At 39.1% G+C, this 16,512-nt stretch overlaps 2 protein-coding genes across 3 annotated transcripts in view; one reads left to right on the top strand and one right to left on the bottom strand.

Annotated features, from left to right (window-relative positions):
• Positions 1-8,011, top strand: part of Nsmaf (neutral sphingomyelinase activation associated factor) — a 54,525-nt gene extending 46,514 nt beyond the window's left edge. The window contains exons 28-31 of the mRNA XM_021160709.2: positions 5,323-5,473; positions 5,635-5,737; positions 5,854-5,963; positions 7,422-8,011. Of these exons, the coding sequence (XP_021016368.1) occupies positions 5,323-5,473; positions 5,635-5,737; positions 5,854-5,963; positions 7,422-7,516 (459 nt within the window). The 3' untranslated portion in view covers positions 7,517-8,011. The remainder of the gene's footprint in view (positions 1-5,322; positions 5,474-5,634; positions 5,738-5,853; positions 5,964-7,421) is intronic.
• An 89-nt stretch (positions 8,012-8,100) lies between these two features.
• Sdcbp (syndecan binding protein) overlaps positions 8,101-16,512 on the bottom strand; it is a 31,035-nt gene continuing 22,623 nt past the window's right edge. The window contains exons 7-9 of one of the 2 annotated variants that reach the window (XM_021160711.2): positions 11,117-11,288; positions 10,500-10,591; positions 8,101-9,719 (exon numbers count right to left, since the gene is read on the bottom strand). In XM_021160711.2, coding sequence (XP_021016370.1) covers positions 9,665-9,719; positions 10,500-10,591; positions 11,117-11,288 — 319 coding nt within the window. In that variant the 3' untranslated portion in view covers positions 8,101-9,664. The remainder of the gene's footprint in view (positions 9,720-10,499; positions 10,592-11,116; positions 11,289-16,512) is intronic. The other variant, XM_021160710.1, reaches the window with a different exon arrangement.

Genomic DNA, 16,512 nt, shown 5'->3' with positions numbered 1-16,512 from the left:
ATTTAGTTGATGAGTTTTCAGTACTGATTTTCAGAGTAGCTGCACCAGTCTGCATTCCCACCAATGGTGAATGCAGGTTCCTTTGTCAGTTGCCTTGTTGTCTCAGCCATTGAGATCGTGGTGAGATGAATTCTCAAAGTTGTTTTAAATTTTCATTTCTCTAATTGTCAAGGATAACGTATACTTTTTGAAGTATTTTTAGCCATTTTTATTTCTTCCTTCTCTGTTTAGATCCTTAGCCAATTAAGTCATTTGTTTCCTTGACTCGGGTTTTTTTTTTAGTTCCTTTTATATTTTGAATATTAATCCAAATATTAATCTGAATATTAATTTTTCAAGTTGACTGTTTCCTTAGCTGTATGGAAGCTTTTAAATTTTATGTAGTCCTGCATTTCAGTTGCTGGCCTTAATTCCTTGGCTAATGGAGTCATGTTCAGAAAATTCTGATACCTGTATCTTCTAGGGTACTTGCCTATGTTTTCTAGAAGTTTTAGCATTTCAGATTTAAAATTGAGGTCTTTGATCCACTTGAATCTAATTTTTGTGCAACAGGATAGATATAGTATAATTTCATGGGTAGACATCTAGTTTTGCCAGCAACACTAAAGAAGATGCTGTCTTTCTGTAGGAAAACGTTTCTTGCCTTTTGTCAAGTAATCGGATGACAGTGCTTACGAGTACTAATATATTTATATTTGTGTCTTCTCCTTTATTCCTTTGGTCTAACATGTCTGTTTTTGTGCCAGTACCAAGTTTTATTACAAGTCTGGAATAACAGTCTCTCCTTGATTCTGCTTTTTGTTCAGGATTGTTTTAGCTATCTGGGGTCTTTTCTGGTTCCTCTTGAATTTTATTTTGTTTTTTTTGTTTTCAATTCTTTTTTTTTTTTCTTTGAAGGATGTTGTTGTGGATATGTTGGTTGGGATTGAATTGAATATGTAAATTGCTTTGGCAAGATGCTCCTTTTCATAAATTGATCATGAACATGGGATGTCTTTACATTTTCTAATGTCTTTCTCAAGTTTTCTTCAGTGATTTAAAGTTTTCATTGTAGAAGTCTTTTACCTCCTTGGTTAGGTTTATTCAAAGATATTTTATTATGTTTGATGCTACTGTAAGTACACATACCCATGATCTCTCTCTCTCTCTCTCTCTCTCTCTCTCTCTCTCTCTCTCTCTCTCTCTCTGTGTGTGTGTGTGTGTGTGTGTGTGTGTGTGTGTGTTGATGTGTAGAAAGGTACTGATTTTTGTAACTTGATAGTGCATGCTGCCACTTCGCTGAAACTGTTGTTTCTCCAAGTTTTATGGTAGAATATTTGAGATCTTTTATGTACAGTACCAAACCACTGGCAAATAGGGATATTTAACATCCTTTCCTATTTATTTCCTTTACATTTTCTTCTCTTACCTTATTGCATCAGCTAGTGCTTCTAGCACTATATTTAGAAGGCCTGCGGTAGTGGACAGCCCTGTCTTCTTCCTGACTAGGAGATTGCTTTCAATTTTCTCCATTTAGGATGCTGACTGCAAGCTGATCATATATCGCCTTTATTATGTTGAGGTGTGTTCCAGCCAGTTCCCCACCAGTTCCCATCAGCCCTACTCTGCTAGGACTTGTATCCTGAGTGCACGGTGGATTTTGACAAAGGATTTTTCTGTGGCCATTGAGATTATGTGCTTCTTGTGTTTTCGTCCATTTGTATGACATATTCTGTTTATTTACTTAAGTGTGTTGAACTAGCTACATTGCCAGGATCCAACACCAACACCAACTTGATCTCTTGGGTATGTGCTTGTATTCAGTTTACCAGTATGCTATTGAGGATTCTTTATTTTATGTTCAAAGGGGATATTGGTATGTAGTTTTGGTTTTTGTTGTGTCTTTATGTGATTTGGGTAGTAGAGTAATATTGGTTTCACAGAAAAGCGTTTAGGAGAGATCCTTTATTTTTATGAAGAAAAGAGGATTGGCTGTGGTTTTGTAAATCTAGTAGTTCTGCTGTGAATCCACTGAGCCTGGACATTTTCAGTCAGAATGATGGCTTTTTATTACCATTTCAATTTACTCCTGTTTCTATGTCTGTTTAGGTTGTTGCTCTCCTCTTGGTTTAACTTTGATAGTTTAGATGAGTCAAGAAATTCATCCTTATTTTGTTTTTTAAGATTTTCCAACTTAATGGAGAATGGACTTTTAAATTATTGACTTATAATGTTCTGTATTTTGATTGTCTATTGTAATTTTTCCTTCATATTCTTGATTCTCTTAATATGAGTCATCTCTTTTGGTTAATTGGGCCAAGGGTTTGTCAGTTTTCTCAAAGATCCAGCTCTTAGACTCATTGATTCTTTGTACTGTTTTGTTTCTGTGTCATTAATTTCTGTCTTGATTTTTATTTTATCTTACAAACCACTTGGTCTCCTCTTGATTTTCTAAATTCTTGAATAGCATTATTAAGTTATTTATCTATGATTTCTGATTTTTTCACTTTTGTTTTTTAAGACAGAGTTTTTCTGTGTAGCTTTGGCTGTCCTAGACGTAGACCGGACTCACAGAGATGTACCTCCCTCTATCTCCAGAGTGCCGGGATTGAAGGCGTGCACCACCACTGCCCAGCTACCTTCTGACTTTCTAATGTAGACACTTACATATAAACTCCCCACGTGGGCCTGCTTTCAGTGTGCCCCACAGGCTATGCTTTCATTCTCACTTATTCTCAAGAATACTTTCTTTTATTTTTTGACCCATACATCATGGAATAATGAGTTGTTAAATCTCCATGAGTTTGTGTACTTATTAGAGTTTTGTTTGCTGTTTTGTTTTATTACATAATGGTTGCAAAGGATACAGTGGATTAGTTCAAAGGTTTGCTTTGTGTGCCAGCATATTTTAGAGAAGCTCTTATGTGCTGCTGAGAGAATGTTTATTAATTGGTATTTTTGGTAGAACATTCTATAGATATGTTAGGACCATGTGAGGTAAGATAACATCCTGAAGTTTCTCTGTTTTTTTTTTTGTTTTTGTTTGTTTTCTCTTGTTTGTCCAGATGACTTATCTACTGGAGAAGGTGGGTTGTTAAAAATTATACTATGATTGTGACTGTGTTAATCTGTCCTTAATTACATTAGTATGTTTGTAACTAACTTGGGCACATCAGAGTTTGGTGTATACATGTCTAATATTGTCATACATTTCTGACTAATTAATGTCTTGATTAAAATGAAGTACTTTTCATAGTATCTTTGATTAGTTTCCATTTGAAATCTGTTCTTTCTTATGTTAGAATGCCAAGCCTCTTTTCTTCTTTATTCTACTTACTTGGAATACTTTTTCCATTCTTTCCATGTGTGGAACCTATTTTTAAAGCTGAGGTTTTCTATAGACAACATATAATGGATTTTGATTTTTAATCCACTAATATTTAAAGTTATTATTGAAAGGTATGTGTAGACTGCAGTCAGTTTGATTTTTTCTGGTTTGTGTTTAGTTGTTTTGTTTGTTTGTTTGTTTGTTTGTTTAAATTAGGCTTCATTTCTTTTCTTTCTAGAAAAGAAATGCTGTACTTTGTGTCCCTCCTCTCCTCCAGTCAGAGTTTTGCTTCTAGCATTGTTTAGTGGTTTGGTTTTGTTCTTTAACTAGAACATTTTTGTTTTTCAGGATATTTAGACCATGGAAAGATTTTCTTTCTCCTGCAATTATGGCAGACACTTTTGCTGGATATGGTAAAAAGTTGGCAATTGGTCTTTCCGAACGTGGACTGCATTGTTCGAAGCTCTTCAAGCTTTCAGAGTTTCCTTTGCAAAATTAGGAATTGTTCTGATTTGTTTTCCTCTGCATGTGACTTTTTTTTTCTTTTGCAGATTTCTCTATTCCGTACATTTAGTGTTTCATTGTGATACACTGTGAGGTTTGTCTTTTTGGGTCTTGCTTAGTTGAGGTTCTCTGTGCTTCTTGTGCCCATGCCTTCTTGTATGGGCATGTCTTTCCTTAGTTTGAGGAAGTTTTCCTTCCATGATCTGGTCTGTGCTACTCTCTTGGGAGTCTTTCTTCATTATGCCTATAATTTGAAGATTTGGTCTTTTGATGATGTCCTATATTTCCTGTAAAATCCTTTCATGTGTCTTAGAAAGTTTCATTTTCTTTGCTTATTTAATATACATCCTCTATCTTCAAGTCCTGATATTCTGTCTTCTGCTTAGAAGATTTTTCCCCTGAATTTTCTCATTGGGTTATTTTTTCGATTCATCTTGGCTTGTGTTTCCATCTCTTTATTAAATTCAGTTTTGAAATCTTAAATTATCTTTATTGAAGTTCTTGGATATCTCTCAGGTGTTTGTTATGCTCATGTTAGACTTAAGTGAAGTATTTATGTCTCATTAAATTCCTAAATGAATTGTTAGATAAAAATGTGATTGTTCTTTTAAATTGTACCCTAAGGTTCATCTAGGGAGTTCTGAGTAGAGAACACTTCTATAGGGTTAGTGAGTGAGAAGACATGGTGCTGTGGTCTTTCGTTGTTCATTTTTTTGATTTGACCTCAGCTTGTGGACTTCTTGGGTGTGTCTGGTGTGTTAGTCTGGCCTTCTTTAGACTGGGCCAATGCAGGAGATGTATCACCTGACCTAGGCCAAGTAAAGCTGGAGCAGCTGTTTAATTGGACCAAGAAAAGAATGCTTCCAAACCACAGCTCTAGATGTAGGCCAGGAAAAGGGGGTCACAGGTGAACTCATCGCTTCAAGTCATTGCTTCAAGTCTACAATTGGGATGGTGAATTTGCAGACAGCAGGTTGGAGGGAAGAAGTTAACTTTTTAAAGATTGTGTGTGTGCGTGTGCGCATGTGTGTGTGTGCGTGTGTGTGTGAGAGAGAGAGAGAGAGCACAGCTGAGTGCAAGCATTCCTGGAGGACAATCGGGCATTAGATCTGCTGGTGATTGGAGCTGCCGGCGTTGTGAAGCACTTGATTTGGGCGCTCAGAAGCTCCCTCTTACTAGGAGCAGTGCATGTTATTAACCACTGAACCATCTCTACATTCCCACAGACTTCTTTTTTTTAGATTATTTTAGGCCATTTGAGAACAGCACTAAAACTCCCTGAATTGTTTCATATACTTGTATTTTTTTTCTAGCATCCTTAGACCTTTACTTCATTTTAAAACAAATATCCATTTGATAAAATGCTACTAAAATGTTATAAGTCACATTAGCTGTACCAGCACATTGCATAGTAGTTTAATTTTTATCATTGTGGGTGGACAGTTTAATGAGCCTGGGATACATAGCTAATGAGTAATCTGATTCAATTATTTATCACTATTTCTCCTTAGGTCAATACTATCAATTTAAATGCTGTGAGCACACTGTTAGTTTCTGGCACCAAAGAAGGCATGGTGAATATTTGGGACCTCACTACAGCCACTTTATTACACCAGACTTCATGCCATTCAGGGACAGTATGTGATGCTGCTTTTAGCCCAGGTACGTGTTATCCTTTTCAAGGGTCATCTCATTATAGGGTCTAAGAAACTGAAAACAAAACAAACCATTTCAAGAATACAAGCTCAAGGAAAATGAAACAGGGAGTAGATTCAGAAATAAAGGCACTTTCTGAAGCAGCTCCATGTGTGTCTTTCTGGCAGATAGTCGCCACATCCTCAGCACGGGTGTAGATGGATGTCTCAATGTGATTGATGTGCAGACGGGCATGCTCATCTCCTCCATGGCCTCAGAGGAGCCGCAGAGGTACAGTTGCCAAGTGGCCATGATAACATTTACAATATATTTGTGATCGTTTGGTCACACTTGGCCAGGGTCACATACTTTTTATGACGGACTGTCTCCTGATCATGCTCTTGCAGGTGCTTTGTCTGGGATGGAAATTCTGTCTTATCTGGAAGTCGGTCTGGTGAGCTGCTTGTTTGGGACCTCCTTGGAGCAAAAGTCAGTGAGCGGATTCAGGGCCACACTGGTGAGTGGAGTCTAGCTATCTTCATCTGTTGACTTTTGACACAGGTCCTCATTTCTAATAGGGAGGACTCTCTTGGGCAGCCACCACCCAATGTGTTCTCTGTGCTAACATTTCCCTTGCACATTCTGATTGGCCAGTGGTTATGTCCTTTGGTTTCTTTAAGGTTAATATTTGTTTTGGCCTCTGAAAGAAGTCTTTACTTTCACATAGAAAATTGCAAACTATGGCAAAGCTGAGTAACAGACTTTTTAAAATAATGCAGTCACCAAGACAATGCAAAAGTAAAGTACCATGGAAACTAAGGTCTCCTGCCTACTAGTGTCAGGCTGCAACTCCTACATCCCAGGCTTGAGTGGCAGTTTGGCAGTGAGTCCCATATGGATCTTACTGAAAGCACCGTGTGCATAGAGCTACACAGTATGCACAGCATCGTGTGAAGCTCGTCTGCTGCCTTTGCCTTCGCCCTTGCACACTGCTGGAGATCCACTTCTTGCTCCCCTCACCCTGCAGAGGTGAGACTTACCTGCCTACCTTACCTCTCTCACTCTTACACATACAATTTCCATATGCTCTATTTCTTAAACCTCTATCTTAAAATTATGTAGCTATGTTCTCCCCCTCAGTTTAGTAGGTTTTTTTTTTCTTTTTTTTTTATTAGGTATTTTCTTCATTTACATTTCCAATGCTATCCCAAAAGTCCCCCATACCCCCACCCCCACTTCCTTTAGTTGGTTTCTTAACAGCTACAATTTTTATGTGAGCCTTTCAATGAAAAAGACATAAAATCACATGGCTGGCTACAGGCTGCCCAATTCCCTTTCCATACATTTCTCTATGTGTCTTTTACCGTTCGCCAAGGAGTATGTTTCCATCAATCATTTTGTTTTTAGATTCATAGTGAGATAGTTCACTCCTTGTAAGTTCTTTGTAGAAGCAAGTTTTTCTCTTGTGAGGCTATTCTTGGGCCTGGCAAACACAGAAGTGGATGCTTACAGTCAGCTATTGGATGGAACATAGGGCCCCCAATGGAGGAGCTAGAGAAAGTACCCAAGGGGCTAAAGGGATCTGCAACCCTATAGGTGGAACAACATGATGAACTAACCAGTACCCTGGAGCTCATGTCTCTAGCTGCATATGTATCAAAAGATGGCCTGGTCAGCCATCAATGGAAAGAGAGGCCCATTGGACATGTAAACTTTATATGCCTCAGTACAGGGGAATGCCAGGGCCAAGAAGTGTGTGTGTGGGGGGGTGGGGGGGGGGCTTTTGGGATAGCATTGGAAATGTAAATGAAGAAAATACCTAATTAAAAAAAGGAAAAACAATAAAACCATGTATTGACAAAACGAAAGCAAACCTTTACATAGTTTATAATAGGAACACAAGGTATGCTGATTACTTCCTATGGCAGGCACCACATCTGCACTTGGTTGAACTGCTAACAGAAATTTCTTTCAGGTGCTGTGACATGCATATGGATGAACGAACAGTGTAGCAGTATCATCACAGGAGGGGAAGACAGACAAATTATGTTCTGGAAATTGCAGTATTAAGTGCCTTTTCCTCTCCATCAAGTACAACCAGACTTTAAACTGGTGAATGTGCAATGATAGTACTTACAAGTTTTACCACATGAAGAATTTGTGGTTTCAACTTCCTAAATCATGGTGACTTCATTCAGAGCCATTTGTTGTCATCCATTAAGCAGATATAACATGGCAGTGTTAGGGGAAAGGACAGAGAACTAGCAAACATGACAACCGTTTGAAGACTACTGGGTGTTCAGGATAAACCCAGTTGGACTGAGGAACATTGGACAGCACTGGCCAGCTCAATCCCCAAGAGGAGACTCTGTATTCAAGCTGCCCAGGTTCTGATGGTAACATGGTTCTTTAATGTGCTTTCATGGACTGGTTCCTTTCTGCAGTGCTGTGTGCCCAGATTCTTAATAACAGTAAGTCTGTTACTGTGTATAGCAATGGTTTATATTTCATTATGCTACTAAATGTTCATCTTTTCTACATTAAAAATATTTTTCTGTAATGAAAGCACTCTTGTCTTATTTAAATAATTTAAGAATCACAAGTATTATTCCTTCTACAAAACCATACTTAATGAAACAAACACAATTTCATTTCTTTTGGACCTATATTCAGAACCAAGCCCAGAAAGCAAGGGGGATAATCAAACTGAGAATTATAAATGTCCAACAAGGTAGCCTATATAGAAACTGCAATGATTTTCTTTTACATTCAGTCTCTGAACAGCAACTACAAGATTACAAATTTTCTGAAGCATGTTATAGAGAAAAGGAAACATGATATAAACATGTTATAGAGAAAAGGAACCAGACTAAAGTAGTAGAACCTTGAGTTAGTTTTAAGTGTCACTAATACATGTGGATGGTCTCGGGTTTCACTAGAGACACAGCAGCCTTTCCAGGTTCCTTCACTGATGTCAAGTGCGCAGGGTGAAGGTGGCCACAGGCTGGCCAAGAAGGAAGCCCAGCAAGTTTATTTCCAGGCAGTCTCAGCTAAAGCTGTTCTTAAAGAACCTGAGTGTTAGCCTCACAGTAAGGACTGATGCAGTCACAGACAGACGAAAATTTAACATTTTTATACATTTAATAATATCACATAAAATAATAGGATAGGCACAAACTAAGAAAGAAAAAATCATAAAGTGTCATTGCCATTTTNGTTTATAGGACAGAGTCAGAAAATGGAACAAATTAAGATGACTAGGNAAACATTCTAAAACCACCCAACCTAGCTAAAGTTACATAATGTTAGGACTCAAATGCCAAATTACATATTACCCACTTAATCTATAAGTGAAAAAGAGACTCCAAAAATTATTCTATTTAGTATAACAACTTTTACATGAAATATATAGCAATTTGTTTCTCAGATAGCAATACGGCGACTCTTAGGCGTTTCCTTTATGCAGTGACTAGAAAATCTTGATACAAGTAGGCAGCTCTGCTTTACCAGTGAGCTGCTCAGGGCTAGCACAGAACAGCTTAATAGAGAGCTAACATCTCAGGTTTCAGAAGGCAGCAATAATTCTATTTTGGCTTTTATTCTAAATGCTTACTGTAGTTAAGGCGACAATTGAAGCATATTAAGTGAAGGTAGTTAAGATTAGTGACAATCATTACAGTCTCTTGCAACCTACACACAACTGTGTAATGCTTTTGTGGAATGAAAACAGTGTTGATTAACTGGAATTTTATACACTCACACAGAGAAAACTTAAAAAAATAACTATCAAAGGCAATCATTCTAAATGTACTATGCTGACGTACTAAAGTCCAAGTATGCCACAGAATTGAAGCACATGACTAGCACTGTGCTTTGTTCTAGGAGAAAGCTGACCAGGTCTCAGACACAGCTAAGCCTATACCAGTCATCCTAATCACAATGGCTTATATAAAAACATCAGGTTCCCAGTAAAGAACCCAGTCTAGGAAAGTCNGTAAATCTTTTGAGAGTCTCACATCTGTAAAACCAGGCTAAGGCTACACCCATCTTAAAATCTGAAGCCAGTATCAGATAGAGTGGGTTCCCAGCTATGAGAGAAGATAGAAAGGTCTCCATGCAGCATATTCTCCCTGGCTCCGGGAAAGCTTCATGTGCGAAATAGACAAGTTGCCGAAGAGGAAAACTGGAAACATTCAGCCGTGATGCACTGTACAAGGTTTAAACTTCAGGAATGGTGTGATCCATCAGGCTTTTCATAATGCTGGGAGCCATCCTACAAGAGAGCAACACATCATGTAACTCATGTCTTAATTTCAAGAAGGCTGTGTTAATTTAAGACAACCCCAATTCCAGCTTAGCCCTATCCTATTGTCATCGATGGATCTCAGATCTAAGGAACTGATAACCAAGTTGTCAGAAACTGTCCAGAAAGAATAGCTATTTACATCAGGGATGGATCTGTTAGAGAAGGTGTGGATCCTTTACACTATGACTGGCTCTTTCATTGAAGCAGCAAGGCTGTGACGAGTCAGAAAGGAGGGGCATAAGGAACCTACCAGTAATTTAAAAGAACAAAAGACTGTAAAATAACCCCTTTCCCTGCTCCGAGGGTAGCTAGCTGCATTCTACCCAAAACCCAAAAATATAGACAAAAATTGCATTACAAAGGCTATGTTTATGTCTATTCCAAATCTCACTTTCATGTGCTATATCAGGACTTTGGAAGAAGTTTCCAAGGTAGCATGGTAACAGCTATGAAGGAACACAGGAACTGAAAGGCTCCGGAATGAATCGCCCTTGCTGGCCTTTATCAGCTCTCATGGACTCTACACTCCTCAGTTCCGACAGATAGATAGCAAGCACCAGGTACCTCTCTACTTGCTGAAACATGGGAAAGAATAGCAACAGCCACTCTTAATACCTCACAGGCAAGCCATCCGTCAGGAACCACCATGACTACATTTCTAATATGCAGAAGACCTGCAAGCTCAAAGCACTGTTTACATTTATATCAGGTGCTGGAGATCATAAATTTGAAGAGCTATCCACTTACCGTTTAATAATGTGTTCGAAGATAAAAGCAGGCATGATTGTGATGGTAACCACAGTTCCAGCTGTTGACAGTATATCTGCAATCTGAGCATCCTGACGAAACATAATAGAATTACATTTCACTAGGCCTTATTTCATAAACAAAACTGTTACTCTTAGGTAACAAACGCACTATATTTTGATGTTGTCTTGCTGATATCTCTGGCGTCTCAGTCCCTGGTATGTCTGAATTTTAATTTTAATCTTACAGATATAATTTTCTTAAGCTAGTAACAAAGTTGAAGGTACTGACCAAAAGTCCTTACTTGGGAATGGCTTGCCCCATAGACAGTTAACTGTATTCTAGAATTTATGGACTAAATTTTAATCAAAGTCTATTAAAAACAAAGTATTATGATATTCCAAGACTTATTCCTTTTCTATATTTCTGGTCTGAAAAAACTGGACATGCATCCATTTAGAATGTCTAAATATATCCCTGCCCATATCTCTACAGAATGCTAGCTCAAGGGATTCCAGGAGGGAGGGGGGGTTAACACAAAAATCCTGCCACCTAAATGATGTTTTCTACAAAAAAAAAAAAAAGGTACCGAAATCAGGGTGATGTGAGTCCCTTACCTTCAAGCCGATGACGTTCTGCCCGTTGATCTCACAGATGTGGTGATCAGTGAGGAGGCCGTTTCTGGCAGCAGAACTATCTTTTACTATGGATGTGATTTTTCCACTTTTAAAGATAAAGCCAACATGCCCACTGCTGTCCTTATGCATAGTAACTGTCCGTTCAAAGGGCCTGAAGCATAAGGGTTAGACTGAGACTTCAATTTCATATTTCAATAGACATGACATACCTACAAACTCTGCCACGTGGGATATGTTGATACAGAAAGTGATAAGTGTTTCTAACAATTTATTATAGCTATCCTGATCCATATTCCTCTGGAAGGTGGACAGACACTAATCACTTTTCTAAAAATGCAAAGACAAACCCTTTCTCCCAAATCAGCGTATCCTTGAGCCACTGACCAGAAACCCTTTATATTGACCTTTCTCCCAGAGGAGTAATAATACCATAAAATTCAAACTCACACCCATGTGAAATTAAAATAATCCACAACAAATGAAGTAAACTAAAATGTTCTACGTGCCTATTCTTAGGCTTTTTCTATTTTGCCATGTAGGATAATCCAAAATTCCCGTGGAACCCACATTATAGAGAATATGAGTTAGTTATCCTGCAGACCTTATTATACCATCTTTAAAACAATTGATTCACACTTCTATCAACACCTGCTTATAAGCAGGCAGCTAGTCAAGCCAGGAAATAAACCCAAAATTCCCATGGAGCCTACGTTAGACAGAATTTGAGTCTCCCGTAAGACTTACTAGAGCGATATATCTTTATACCACCTTTAAAGCCATTAATTCAGACTTTCACTAATACCTGCCTATCGGAAGAAGGTAGTTGTTACTTGTGAAGGGCTCTGCCTAGAGCAGCCGTCCTCTTACCATCTGCTGGGCTCTCTACCTGGAGCCACATACATTCTTAATTAATACTTGTTAATAGCAGGTAATTATCACTGCTCTCTCTACTTGGAGTCAGTGACTAATTTTCCCCATCCTAGTTCGGAACTTCGGGGTGAAATTCCCCACCTGATTTGGACAAAATCTGTATATAAATCTATCCTAAAGGCAAATAATGAGATGTAGGCAGCTTCCATTCTCCAACTCTCTGACTCAGAGCAGCCATCTTGTGTCTTTCCACAGCAAGGGACCTCAGAGCCCCTTTCTCTGTTTCAAGGTTCCCGTGCTTGAGTCCACATGACTCATCCTAGCGCCACCTTTCTCCCACTTAGAAAATAAAATTCTCCTGTACAGGGCCAGGAAGCGGGAGTGGGTGGGTTGGGGAGCAGGGCAGGGGGAGCATATGGGGGACTTTTGGGATAGCATTTGAAATGTAAATGAAGAAATTATCTAATAAAAAAAATCTAAAAGAAAAAAATTCTAGCTCTCAGGCTAATAATCTTAAATTTCTAGTGGATTCTTGCCCAACACATTGATTTGCCACTTGTTGCAGGAAATAATAAAAAATGGCACCAACCTGCCTATCACTGGCTACTCTCACGCCCAGTGACCCCGCTGCCTCCATGGCTAGCCCCAAGCAGAGATGGCCCATCTCATGGTGCTCTTGACGCAGATTCTGCCCATCTACCCCCTGTGGTCAGCGGTCCCAAATCCCAGTAACCCAGTAAAATCAAAATTCCTGAGGCTTGTAATATATGTCAGATTTATATCAGTAAATTCTCACCCCACAAAACACCCACTCAATGAACACAGAGCCAATTGATATTTATATAAACTGCCCACCAAGATAAGACAAACTGTCCTGTAATTATCCATCCCTTATAAGATATTCATAGCTACCCATGGCTAATTAAAGCCACGCAGAATCTGGATCGTCTTTCTCTTCCTCCATCTTCCTTCCTTTCTTCCTTTCCTTCCTTCTCTCTTCTCTTTCTGTCCCTGTCTCTGAAACTCTTATCTCAGCCTCCCTTCTCCTTGTCCAATCACAGGCTTCTTCTTGTATTACTATTAAATTAATTGGGGGAAGATTCTGCTACACATATGGAACACCTTAGTAGCCTTTATCAGTCACATGATTTGACTGACTCACTCCCAAGACCTCCGCCCGTTATGAATGAGAAAAGAGCATAGTGCTCTGTGGAGTTACTGACACACATTTCCTCTATCGTCCAGCACACCTTACAGTAACAGTGAGATAGATGGCTTTCCACTAAACCACTGAGTCCCTTCAGCACTTCTCATCTTAAGACACTGAAATCTTAAAACTTCACTGGAGGTAGGTGGATTTCTGTGTTCGAGGCCAGCCTGGTCTACAGAGTGAGTTCCAGGGCAGCCAGGGAAACTCAGAGAAACCCTGTCTCAAAAATCTCAAAACAAAACAAAACAAAACCAACCAACCAACCAAACAAACAAACAAAAAAACCAAACCTTCACTGTATTTGTCACATCTCAATTTTGAAATGTGAATGAATTTTCACTTGTTTCATTTATTGATTATGTATACACATGCACAAAGTGTAAGTTGCAGGAGTAAGCTCTCTCCACCATGTGAGCTCAGGGACCCAGCCCAGGTTGCTGGGATTACAGGCAAAACCTTGCTCTAGTTTGAAAGACCCACCAGAGAAGCAGTCAGCAGGGCGTTCCCCAAGCCTGACTGGACAGGAAGGCACAAGCTCCTTAAAAAGGCCTCAAGGGTCTGCCTCAGAAGCTGTCATGCCACTTAACACTCACTGACTTTCTAAAATCCTGCCATGGTGTTACTGTAAGATTTTAAGGCCATCTGTTCTGTTTACAGTATGAAATTCTGTAGCTGTATCTTCCTATTGGCCCAACTCTTTTGAAAAAAAAAATTACCAAAAAAATTCATTCAAAATAACCTTTTAAATTATTTAAGAATATATCCAGTCAAGGATGTGAAAGAGCTGTCTATACAGTGACAGACTCTCCCAATGCAAAAGATACTGGGAAAGGAAATCACAGAAGATAGTTGATGATGGAAAGTCCATGCAACTGGATTGGCAGAATTATTATAAAAATACCTATACTACATACAACAAAATTAATTTATAGATTTAACGCAATACCTATCAAAATTTTAATATTGGATTTTACAGGTTAGAAAAAACAAACCAAGAATCCTTTGGAACCTTAAAAGAGGGCACACAGCGAAAGCCATGCTAAGGAGGAGCAAGCACTGCTGGGCTTCACAAGTGCAGCAGGGTAGCCACTGCTGCAGTCCTGAACAAAGCCTGGAGTGGCCATAAAGACAGGATCACTGCAACAGCGCAGAGAGCTGGACAGATGGTAATGCTGTGGCCACAGAATTTTTGGCAATGAAGGCAAATCATATAACAAGGGGGAAAAATCAATTCAAAAAATAACACTGGCAAAACTGAGTTTCTACTGTGGATGAGGGAAATTAGATGAACTTGGTACAAAAATAAAATAAAAAGGGACCAGAATTCTAAAACCTAGATGGCTCCGAGTTGTAGAGGAAGCCATAGGGATACCCATCAAGCAGCTGGGGTCCGAGTAAAGGAAGGAAGGAAGGAAGCCCAGGCATCAGCAGCTGGGACCACATGGAAGCAAAGTATTTCTGTACACCAGAGGAACCAATCAGCAAAGCAAAAGGCCACAGCATGGACAGCCTTCACCACACTTCAGACAAGCAGCTAATATGCAGATTTATAAATAATCGCAGAAGTTAAATACTAAGGAAATAAAACCACCAATCGACAGATGGCCAAATGAACTAATAATTTTTTTTTCAAAATAACTTAAAATGTCCAGGAACCATTTTAAAAAGGGCAGCTGGGAGGGCTGGCACATGCCTTTGAATCTACCCTTTAATCCCTGCCCGTGGGAGGCAGAGGCAGGCAGATCTCTAAGATCAGGGACAGCACGGTCTACAGAGTGAGTTCCAGAACACCAGGGCCACCCAGAGAAACTGTCTAAACCCCTCAGACCACAAAAACATGTTCAATATCACTAGCCATCAAGAAAATGCAAAATAAAACTATTCTGAGATACTACCCCCCACACACACTCATCAAAATGTCTATTACCAAAAAACAAGGGTAAAAATGAAAAAAGCCACTGTGGAGGTTTCTCAAAAGAACACTAAAAACTAGAATTAACACAATACCTTCCTACTTCACCCCTAGTCATACAGTACACGCAGAGAACTCCACACCCTGCTACAGAGATATGTGTGCCCCTACACTTAGTCCTGCACTGGAATTAACCTCAATGTACAGATAATAAAAATTATACATATTTTAGCATATTATTCAGCTCTAAAGAAAAATACATTCATAAAATTTGCACAAAAAAATGGATGGGCTGAGAATGCATAGTACTACACAGAGTCACAAAATCTTAGGAAACAAGCACTTTCCTCTTATTCGGAACCTAGCCAACAGTGCATGCATATACACAAAGGTACACATGATACAACATGAAAAAGAAAAAGGAACGGTAAATATTACGGCAAAGGACCAAGGACTAAATGTAGGAAGTCAATGTGAGTTATAAAAGATAATGAAATCATTTCATTTTCTCTCATGAATTTGCCTATAGTGGTGAATAACTCAAAAGATATATTCTATAGTGAAAATATAAAATCCACCATGAAGCTCGACAGCTTCTGTTCCAAGTAGCTACACTATCTGTACAGAGATTTACTGAGAGTTACAGTCTTTGGATCTGGTTAATTTCAGCATGTGATGCCCTTTTACTTGCAATGTTACTGTTTTTTAAATAAATGATGCAGGTGGGTCCTGCACATGTGAGTGCAGGTGCCTATGAAGAAAGAAACAGACACTGGGGCCCTGGAGCTCAAATTAAGGCAGATGTGACCTGCCCTACTTGGGGTGGGAACCAAACTTGGGTCATCTGGAAGAAGAATGTGTACTCTTAACAAAAGACATCTTGCCAGACCCGGTCCAACTTTTACGAAATTCTGCTTTACACATTAAAGTAAAAAAAAAATTATAGACGTTTTCATGTTTCATTATATTTAGGAATTTAATAAACATTTCTTGATCAATGTCATTTTTAGTTCAAGAAACTCCCCCTCTCCAGGTTTACTCTCCCAGTGTGATACTGGTCTAACACTTGTGGGGGCTTGGAAGGAAGGAGGCACATCACTTTTGTGCACAGTAGCCAAGGGCAAAGTAGCCCACCTGCCGTGCAGGAGGATTATTCACTTTCACTTAGTCGCACAACCACCTAAGAGACCAGACTTGGTTTCAAAACTGATTCCTTAGGAACTCTGTGACATTCAGTCCTCATGACAGGGGCCCTGGCACTGGATGCTTAAGCAATAGGCTGCAGAGTTGAACCCACAGCTGTCTTACTACATCACTTACTTCTCTAGCATATAAAACCTTTCCAGAGAGATAGACAGGAAAACCCTTGCTTAGAGGACACAT

Source organism: Mus caroli, chromosome 4 (assembly GCF_900094665.2).
Source record: "Mus caroli chromosome 4, CAROLI_EIJ_v1.1, whole genome shotgun sequence".
Taxonomy (NCBI): Eukaryota; Metazoa; Chordata; class Mammalia; order Rodentia; family Muridae; genus Mus; species Mus caroli.
This window is presented reverse-complemented; position numbering and strand designations above follow the sequence as displayed.